Below are 11,033 nucleotides of genomic sequence, written 5' to 3' on the forward strand. Positions count from 1 at the left end.
ATTACAATGAAATGTGCGAGGCGCTGGAGTCGGAAAATCAAAAGGGCTGAACTCGTTCAGCATTTCTTAAGCTCAAGGAACTGAAGAACAAATTCAAACCTAGATATAGATATAGATAGATAGATAGATGCTCAAATTTTTAACATCATAATATTTATCAATTGTCTGTTGTTAGGTTCCACCAAGTCAGGACCTATTCATAGCTGACTCTAAAATGGGTTTTCAGATGCAGTAAATAGCACAGGAGTTATCGCTCATCTTTCTCCTGGAGAGTAGCCAGCAGATTCTAACCACGTGCTTTGGATTGACAGCACAAATGCTCAACACTGAAGAAAGCCATTATGAAAGTCATTTTCTTCTTATCCTTGGATTAAAAGTCAAACCGATTGCAAGAAATACCCCTTCAAAGGAATATGAGGAGGCTAACATATTATGTAATGTTTATCTCATATTATCTAACATTTATCTCATATTTGCTATATCACAACCCTTATATAACCAAATTCTATGATTGTTGTTGTTAGATGCCATCAAATCAACATTAACTCATGGTGACCCTGCGTAAAAAGAGCTAAACCTTGCCCAACCCAGTGCCATCTTCACAATCTCTGGTGTGCTTATGACCACCAGTTTTGCAGTCACTCTGTCAATCCATCTCATTGAGAGTCTTCCTTTCCTTTGCTAACCCTACACCTTTCCAAGCATGACGTCCCTGTACAAAGACAACATGATAACACGCCCAACGTACAGCATAACAACATCTCGCCATCCTTGCCTCTAACTAGCACCTTGGCTCCTTAACAACATCTCACCATCCTTGCCTCTAAGTAGCGCCTTGGCTGCACTTCTTCAAAGGCAGATTTAATTGTTCTTTCGGAAATCCACAGTATATTCAATGCTCTTTGCCAATAACAGAGTTCTAAGGCATCGATTTTTTTTCAGACTTCCTTATTTATTGTCATCAGGAAATGTTTATAGATATGAATGTAATAATGTATTTTCAGAAAACCTAGCGACAAAATCTTGAGATCCTGAAGATGGTTCCATGTCAAAGAGAGAAAGTTAACTTAGTCTAGTCTGTTGTGAATTTTTTAGTTTGTATTAATTATAATAAGTCCTATTTATTGAGCTTCTTCTTATGAGCCACATTGTTCCACCATCCATTATTTCATATGCAATATTTATAAAAATAGTATTTCTAATGCTTACAATGTCTTCAAGAACATAGTTTCTTAATTTTTATTGATGAGGTTAATGCCATTGAGAGAGCTATAATACCCAGCACAAAGTCATAAAAACCTCTCAAATTATAGAACAAGGATTCAAAGGCTATTCAAAGGTCAGAACTTATTCTCCTCTATCACACTGTTTAACTTATTAAGCCAACATACTGGAGACGACGAACAGTGGCAAAAGATGGAATTTTATCATCACCTTAGTAGTAACTTGTATGAACAGAGCAAATTTCTGCCCAAGAAATGGCTCCACTTTCTTATCAAGCAATGCTTATGAAAAAGTAAGCCACCATTGATTATATATATAATTACACACATATATATATTGTTTAAAAAATATCAACCTTTTAATCGTTAGTATATTCATTTTCTAGCATTCCATTTTCTCTCAAACTAACTACATCCTAAAGGCCATGAATCTCCTCTCAATCTTAAAAGATCAGACCTTGCCCCAGTTCTGTGTCATAGGACCTGACAGAAAAGAAATCTTCCTATTGACATTTCTGTGCACAGCACAGAATAATGTAGTAAGCTACTTTTTTGGGGGAGGGGGGAGGAGGAGGAGAAATACAAGTAATTCGATTTTTATTCTTTGGGGGGAAATGACAAAATAAAGAACTTATGGAGAGCAAAAGCTTCTTCTTATTGACCTCCAGCTTAGATGGCCTATTGTATAGTATAAAGAGACTGTCAAATACAGCCAGAAAAGAACAATCTGTAGAGGATAAAATTGATGAATGGGACCTTCCAAAGGATAAATCCCTGTGTGCATCAAAAACTTTTTCCAACAGAGTGAAAAGAAAACTTACTAATGGAAAAACACGTGGCAATACCATATCAGCCAAGGGTCTCATTAAAAATGTTTCCAGAATCCTACAGGGCTTCCACGAGAAAAAGACTGATAGCACAGTTACAAAATGGGCAAAAGACAGTATGCTACTTTAATCTTGGGGAAAACAAACAAAAAAGAAATAGGGTGAGGATAAACTATTTCTGATTTGATAATGCCTAAAAGAGTGGGGTTAGCATATTATGAAACTTAAAAAGGAAGCCCACAAAAAATAAAACTCATTGCCATAGATTAAAGAATTCATCAACTGTAAAACAGAACTGTTCTATTTTTAAGTTTCTATATACTTGACTGTCTGTTAGTAGCAGGTGATGGGCAAATGACAAGAGCAATTTCAAATTAGTTATTGTATCAACTGCTAACTTTGAAAAAAAACCCCAAAAACCCAAAGACCTCAACTCATTGCCATCGAGCAGGAACCAATTCACAGACGACCCTTTGGCGGATTTCTGGGAGGCTGTACACTGCTCATTTTTCTTGCCACAAGATTACTGGTAGATTCAATCCCTTAAGAATTATGCCCCCAGGGCTCCCTGTTACTATCTTAGCAACACAAAGTTAAAGGCATAATACCACACATTTATTGAGAGCTTGCTGCATGCCAAACACGGTCCTCCACACTTGACACAAATTGTGTCATTTGTTCCTTACACTCACCTTCCTCTAGTAAGTTCTAGTATCATCTCCATTTCGCAGATAAGAGATAGAAGGCTGTAACTTGCACAGACAGCTGACAGTAAGAAGGGAAATTGAGACTAAAATCTAGGCAATATCACAGACTGCACCATACAGTGATGTAACTACCCCAAATCAATCCTTACCAAAAAGTGATGGACACACGGCAAGAGCACAATATCTGCCAATGTGAAGTAAAGCCCTTCTGCGAACACATGCTCCAGGGGTGGAAGGTCAGCCGCTTTCGCTTTTCTGATGTGAGAAGGCTCCCTGTTGGTGACAGGTGGTTCTTCCTGGGCCGTGAGCTTTGAGAATGCCACTTCCAATTCCAGACTCTTGGACACAGAGCCCACCTCTTCAGATGTTTCCTCACTATGGATCTTGTTCTTTGTTTTGTCCGTGGCAAGGGGAAGTCTACTTCCAGCAGCCTTCTGTTGCTTCAGCTTCTGCCGACGGAGTTTGTCATCGTTGTGCACTCTGACCGGCTCCCCGAGTTTCTTCTCTAACTGTAATATTTCTACAGGAATAGTTGAGGGTTGTTGAGAAGACTGTTTGAGAAAATTCTCAATAGCCAAAGGAATGGTGAGTTCACAGAGCCTGGTCCACTGACTAACCTGCAAAAGAAAAACAAACAAAAAATGCAAGGATTCTTTATTTTCTCCATAGCTTGAAGAAATTACACTTTCTGTTGGGAAATAGCCTAGTTTGAAGAATTTGTTAAATCTTGAATTTAACTATCCCCCAGTCAGGATTTTATGCTCTATCAGAAACATACCGCAGTGCTTTACAAGTGACAACATTAAGGATTAGAAGATTTAGCATTCTTGAATTCTTTCACTGGATAAATACTTATCAAAGCCTTTAAAATAAAAATGAAAGTTTTAAAAGCATAGTTTCAAAAGTACTGTTGCTTGAATGCATATTTATAGGTAAAATCACCTTTTTTAAAAAACTTCTCACCTAAAATTGACACTGTGACACTGATGAGTCAAATGTGATAATGGTTACCCATGGTGGACAGTGTTTGGTGGGGCTCCCCAATTAAAACAAGCTTGGAAGCAGGAGTGGCTTCCAATTCCAAAATAGCTTGCCTCTGGAAACTCTATGAACTTGGAGAAACGAAAGTTATACAAGTGTCCAGGTCTTTCTTTCATAGTCATCTACGACTCGATAGCATTTAACAACAACGACATACGTAAAATAGTGAAAAAGAAGCAACTTTCTGAAAATCTCACAAATCTAAATTCTTATTCTCCAATATTACATTGAACAAGGGGCTCTGGTGGCCTAGTGGCAAGGAGGTGCCAACCCAAAGGCAAGTGGTTCAAATCCACCAGATGCTCCACAAGTAGAAAGATTTCCTCCTATGTGATTTACAATGTGAAAACTATCAGTTCCAGCTCAACAGCATATATAGCAATACACTGAGCTGTCTACATACATTAAGCATTATTTCAACTATTTTGTTGAGCGTTATGTCTTTTTTTAGTAAATGAACATTTGGGTCCAAGCAGGAAATTAAAATAAACATTTAAGTGAATATGCTATCACTGATTCTAAATAACAGTAACAGAAGCATTATACTTACTTCAGCACAGGCTTTCAAGCAAGTCTTCTTGAAACCCAGTAGTTCTAAAATTTCCTTCTTTGAGGGATCAGCTTCATACGTTTTCTGAATTATGTGTCTTAGTACAACAGCAAGTCCTGCTCTACAAAAATTGCCTGATTCTTCCATTGTTGCAGGTAAACAACAATTCTGGACTATGGATGGAAGCTCTTCTCTTGAAATAATCTGTACTTCAATATCTGAGGGAAGTCCATTTTTTACTAGTGAAATATCTGTATTTTCTCTGGGGAGGACTAAGAAAACTTTAAAGATTTTGCAATCACAGTATGACAACAAAAATAGAGTTACAGATGTATGCAGAGGAAAAACACATCCTTCCCTTTGATAAGAAAAGTCCAGATAGAGAGATTCTTCTGCAAGACTCTTCTTAATGCCTTTCATTGTCTTCTTCCTTGGTTCCCCTGGAAAAAATAAATTGAAGAGGTCATCGTCCTTAAACTAAGACAACAGAAGAATGTTTTAAAAGCAAGTATTTGTGACAGATAATTTATAAGTATTTGTTCCTAAAGACCGAGTAAATGATTTCCAAAACAAAGACCTGCACACTGTGTAATTAACTAGTCTTACAGGAACTTTCCTTTTTCATGCCTTCCAGTGGATTTTATAGTCAGCTTCTTTAAAATAATGCTCAGGTGCCTTGCAATGGAACCCCAAATCAAGAACTCTGCAGGTTTCACCAAGGTAAAACTGGAGATTGGGGGCAGGGGAGAACAACCAGGAAAGAAGAAATCCACCAAGAATAATGAGAGCTGTCTGGGAATAACATGACCCTTGAGAAGTTTTAACAAGTTTGGGTCTCCCTGAATAATCCCATGTGGCTTCTACTTTATGACTCTACAAAACAATCATCAGAGTGGTAAATTATTCCCTATTAGAGATTCCCCCAATGTAAGTGGTCTTTAATATGAGTTCTGGATCACAGTAAGAATGTTATTATTTTCCCATAAACATTGATAGCTGAGATATTGCAAAGTTAACATGTCCAAAATTCAGTCCCCTATTCTCCCACATTTCCAAAACCTGCTCACATGCCTTCCTTACCAATAGCAGTTGAAGCCTAAAATCCTTTGGAATCATTCTGACTTCCCTTTCACATTACCTATCAATCAAAATCCTTAACTTGGATCTACCTTATGTATATATCTGGGATCTCATCATATTCTAAATTATCAACTCTTCTCTGTATTTACCTTGTAGTTAGTCTCTCTGAGAAGCCTTAGTGATACAGAAGTTCAGTGCTTACCAGCTAACTAAAAGCTTAAAAGGATTTATGTGAAGCCACCAACCACTTAGTGGAAGTCTGCTTCCATAATAAAAGATTTACAGTCTGGGAAAAGCTACAAATTGGGATTGACTCCACAGCAATATATTTTTGTTCTGTTTTTTCACATCTAGAAAAGGTCTGGAATGCAATTCAATAGTGTTTAATGAATATATGAATTAATACAAACATTGGTTACCTTAAAGTTGCAAACATGTACAATCTTAAGGTAAAATTATGAATGGATGTTTCTAAGTAATATTTTTTAAGGTTTCTGTATAACTTTTTTTTTTGCTTGATACATTTTCCGGGTCCAAAATTCTCCACATTCTAATCTATACATCATTACTGTAAAATTAACACTAGATGGCACTCTTTAAATAGCATTAAGCAAAAGAAGCATGTTATAAGATGGTGTATTACATTATTGCTTTCTAAAAGGGCATAAGAAAATCACCTTTCAAGTGTATTTGAAAAACTAAAGTGCTCTGAATTTTAGGAAACTACCAAAATACTAAATTTTCTTTATATCTTTTGGGTTGTTTTTATTTCTTATTCTCCCCTCCCCCCAATAAAAAAGTAAGTCACTTTGTAAACTTCTTATTCCTCAATGTTTCTACTAAAGCGTTAATAATCCATTATAATAATTAGATGTAGTTAGCAAAGTACTTTTAGAAAACCACCTTCTCAAAAAAAAAAAAAATAACAATGAAACACACACACAAACCACTTGTTGCCAAGGAGTCAGTTCAACTCATAGCAAGCTTGCCAATGTTTTATTAAGCTATATTTATTAAAGCACTGGTAAACAAGTACTTCCTATGCATTTTTTAAATGGTTAGTTGTGGAGGGAAATGATTTCAAGTAATTTGGGGATAACAACTTTTTAGGCTAGAGGGAGTTATTTTGTTCGGCAGTAAGAACTGATTTTAAAGCATATTAAGGGGACTTACTGAAGTTCACAGGCAAACAGAACAGAGCACACTTTCTAGGAATTAATTAAGTCTTAGAAGTATGTCCCAAGAAATCTATTGGAAATTAATTTTTAATCCTCTTAGTTCTCTCTTCAGACTGAAAAGTACTAGGAGGATTCCAAACAATGCCAAGGAGGCAGATTTGCAAGAAACCATGATGGATCTCTTCACTTGCTCAACAGCCTTCAAAAAAATAACTGCATAGCTCCCACTCATGTGTTTTGTTTTTTTTAAAAAAACTGAAAAACAATATATTTTGTAGCTTTTCTTGATCTGTAAAAATATAAAATTAGAGCACATACGTATTTGTCATTTTGAACAAAAGGTTTTATAAATTCTATGAACTCTTCTGAGTGCTTATTTAAATACTAAGTGTTGACAGAACAGCAAAACCTGATGATATGATATCTAAAAATTAATGAAAGTCCTGGGGGGGGGAAATGCAAAAGCATTGACTTTTAACATGATTTTTTTCAATAGAGATGTTGGTGTTGTTGAGTTTTGAGATTAAAAATGGGACTTAACGATATTGGAGTTTAAAAACAATTTCCTTTCTGTGGACAATATCACGCAAATAATAACTTCTAAAATACTAAGAAAACTTTTATAAATCTGTTTACCATGTGTATTGTGTCTTCAATTTTTCAAGAAAGCAGAATATGGTATTTTTTTTTTAATATGGTATTTTTTTAAAGTTTACAAGCACCATAGGAAAATAAGCTCATCTTTTTTACTTCTCCATCTCTACCTAGAGAACTCCATAGTTCATTAACCTCATGCCATGATCTTTTAAAAAGCAGGTACTACAGAATGATCTCCTGGGTCTCCAAGGCTTCTGGGCCCAGCTCTTGCTCCTCTGTATCACACACCTGCCAAGCACAGCAGTGGTGCCGTTTGCTCTCTTAGCTTTGACAGGTGCCATTCTACAACTGCTGAGGAACGAGAATTCTAACAGCAGAAAAAGCCTACAGAATTCAAGAGCTGAACAGAGCAGCTCCTCCCTAGCCAGGCCAGTTTGCCCAGAAAATCCTATAGCAGAAGGATTGAGTTGGTAAAAAGAAAATTCCGAAGTCTTGATTTCATGACTTGTGACATTCAAAAGATATTTTTAAATGACTAGTCACAGGCTTAAGATTTTAGGCATTAGACTTTTCAGTATTTTCATTTTAATGAGTAGATCTTGGTTTGAGTAAATATTTCACATATGAAAAGGGAAATGAATTCTGTGTTTTCTTACTACATCCTACATATATTTAGAGAGGAAGACTGAGGAAAAGTAAGCATACTACTTCACAAATGGAAAAAGCAACTGAAATGTTTCGTGTCTAAAACTGAGGATTAATAGCAACTAAATCTTTCATAGTAAGTTGACAAATTATTTCTCTTGTCAAAGTAGAAAGAAAAGTATGCCAATAGCAAAACACTGTCATTTTTTTAAGACATTACCACTATGGTAGGAATTGTTGGGAATTAAATAAATGTTAAATGAAGCTGATATAGAGTTATTGTCCATTTACTATTTGCTGATGACAAAAAAAGATCTTCTTACATTTCACTTCTAATCTTCACAATCCTTAAAGTACATTTTATTTGGAGTTTATGGGTAAAAAGTGTCAACAAACTATAGCATTGGTTGAACTCCTAAAGGTATTTTATAAATTGGAACATACAACTTTATTGCAACAATTAAGTCCACCAAAGCAAAAAAGTTATCAGCAATTATACATTATTCTAAGAAACTGCTTGTCTCAGTAATCCTTGGTAAAAAGCTCCATTCTGAATGCAAGGCTACGGGGCCGTTCTCAATGGTGGATTAAGTGTTCCTGCATTTCCTCAACTTCTTCACTGGATTCTCCTCCTCAGGCTTCTTTGGGACCCAAGGCTCACTGCTTTGCCCTCTTCTCAAACTATGCTCACTCTCTTGATTCGCAGCTTTCAAACTGTTTTTTATCATGCCACACAAAAAATATATTTCATACTGCAATTTTACTGCACACTGGTAGTTCAACAGTTAAGCATGCAGGTTGGCAGTTCGAACACATACATTGGCTCCACAGAAGATTTGGAGACAGGCTCTTGTAAAGATTATAGCCTAGACAACCTTGTGGGGTAGGGATGTGATCTAAGTCTCACAGTCTCTCCAGCAAATTTTAGCTCAAGAAAATAAATAAATAAATATTCATAAATGAAAATCATTAATTAAGGGGGGAAAATGTTTGGAAGGGTAGACGGACAGAGCTGGAGAGAAAGACCCCAGATGAGTTGAACTGACACAGTTACTGGGGTAATGGGAGTAGGTGTGTTGGAGACAGACTGGTTCAGGATATGGCAGGGTTGATTATAAATAGATCACTATGAGTCATAGGTGAATGAAAAAATCAAGAAAAAATTATGTCAGCTAACCTGGAAAAAGTGTAACTTAAATGGATGTATACTTGTGCCTACAAGTGTTTTGTAAATGTTTTGTGTTTTAAACAAAGCATGTCATGACATGTATTTAAGTAGAAGAAAGGGTCTAACAAGATTTTATGCATTTAGTCAGAACACAATATATATTAAGAGTCCAATAATATAGAAGAAACATACAATATAGTATGAGTAGAAGCCCACTTGAGTCAGAATATCTGAGTTCACATTTTAGTTCAATAATATACTACAACTGTACAAAACGTTTTGTGCATTAGTTTGCTCATCTGTAGAATTAGTATCATGGTCCAGGATGAGGCAGAGATGCCCTGTGCTGTACCGGAATACTATGAGTTAACAGTAACTGTACAGGATGCTGTAAGAACCGTATCTGTGACTTCTTGTTGTGGTGTTGGGTGCCGTGAACACAATTACAACTCATGGCTACCCTATGAACAACAGATATGAACCTTGTTCTATCTCGTACAATCGTCAGGATCTTAGATCTGCTTAAGCCTATTGTTATAGTCACTGTCTTTCTCAGCATGGTGTCTTTTTCCAAGGACTGGGCCCTCCTGACACTATGTCCAAAGTATATGAGACAATGTTTCACCATCATTGCATCTCAGGAACATTGTGGCTGCATTTCCTCTAAGAAAGACTGTTCTTTTAATTGCCTATGAGATATTCAATACTCTTCTCCAACACCACAACTCAAAGGCATAGATTATTTCTCTTTATTCCTTACTCATTATCCAACTTTTAAATGCATAGGAAACAACTGAAAATACCATAACTTGGATATCGGGCACAACTTACTCTTTTAACTGCTTTTTAGCACTTTGACGACATCCTTGACAGCAGATTGCAACCCAGTTGTGTTGTTTTTCTTTTATCTTAACAGCTGTTACCAAACGTGCTTACTAATGTCAGAGGACTAGAGAAGCTAAAGTGAAGGAATTGACAAGAGAGGATTTTAAAAGGTAGCTTGAAGGGGAGCTCTGGTGGCCTAGTGGCAAGAAGCTGCACTGCAATCCCAGAGGAACACGGTTCAAATCCACCAGATGCTCTGCCGGAGAAGGAGGCGCAATATCCTCCTGTACCAGTCAGATCTGATTTGATGGTACACGCACACAAAATAATAATAAAAATTAAAAAAAAAAAAAGGTAGCTTGAGACAAAGCATGGTATTGTAATGAAACACGCAGACTTGGGAGTTTGAAAACCAAAATAAGCTATAAGAATTGAAGAACAAATTCAAACTCAAGTTGCAAAAGTTAAAGATTTCTTTAGTCAAAACATGGAATGATGCAGAAAGCATCAAAAGATGGAAGGAATATATAGAATCACTGTACCAAAGGAATTAGTTGACATTGAACATTGAATCAATGGTATCAAACAAAGAAATTCAAGTTGCACTAAAGGCATAGTAAAAAAATAATGTCCCAGGCAGTCACGGACTACCAATTGAGATGTTTTAACAGACATAGCTCTAGGCATGCTCATTTTTATGACAAAATCTGGAAGATAGCTTACATTTGGCCAAGTGACTGAGAGAGATTCACATTGTGCCAATTAAAAAGAGGGGGGAGGAATTATTTAAAATATCAGATATTGTTATTATGTGCAAGTGGAGTTAGAACTCACAGCTGACCTTCCAGGTTTTCAGAGGCTATAAATTATACAGTTTGCAACTGTCCATCTTTGTTCTGTGGAGCAGCTAGTGGATTCGAACCATCTATCTTTGAGTTGGCATCACCATTCCTTGTTCACTAGTCTGCCAGAGCTCCTTTCATTGGCATTACAGTGAAGCAAAATCTTACTGAAGGTTATTCAGACGGCTGGAGGAGTACAAATACATCAACAGGGAACTGTCAGAAATTCAAACGATTCAAAAGAGGTTGTGGAATAGGGTTTTCATTGAAGGTATCAGGTGGATCTTGGCTGAATAGAGAACACCAAGAAAGATGTTCGTCATCGTTACTTTTATGTGACATTGAGTTGG

The 11,033-nt window shown here is 36.4% G+C and overlaps 1 protein-coding gene across 1 annotated transcript in view; it reads right to left on the reverse strand.

Annotated features, from left to right (window-relative positions):
* The window catches only part of GSTCD (glutathione S-transferase, C-terminal domain containing), a 172,046-nt gene extending 167,278 nt beyond the window's left edge, over positions 1 to 4,768 (reverse strand). Inside the window, exons 1-2 of the mRNA XM_006881155.1 lie at positions 4,349 to 4,768; positions 2,907 to 3,374 (exon numbers count right to left, since the gene is read on the reverse strand). Of these exons, the coding sequence (XP_006881217.1) occupies positions 2,907 to 3,374; positions 4,349 to 4,768 (888 nt within the window). The remainder of the gene's footprint in view (positions 1 to 2,906; positions 3,375 to 4,348) is intronic.
* Positions 4,769 to 11,033: the final 6,265 nt, after the last annotated feature.

Source organism: Elephantulus edwardii, unplaced genomic scaffold, assembly GCF_000299155.1.
Source record: "Elephantulus edwardii isolate Elephantulus edwardi_28Jun2011 unplaced genomic scaffold, EleEdw1.0 scaffold00012, whole genome shotgun sequence".
NCBI classification, from domain to species: Eukaryota; Metazoa; Chordata; class Mammalia; order Macroscelidea; family Macroscelididae; genus Elephantulus; species Elephantulus edwardii.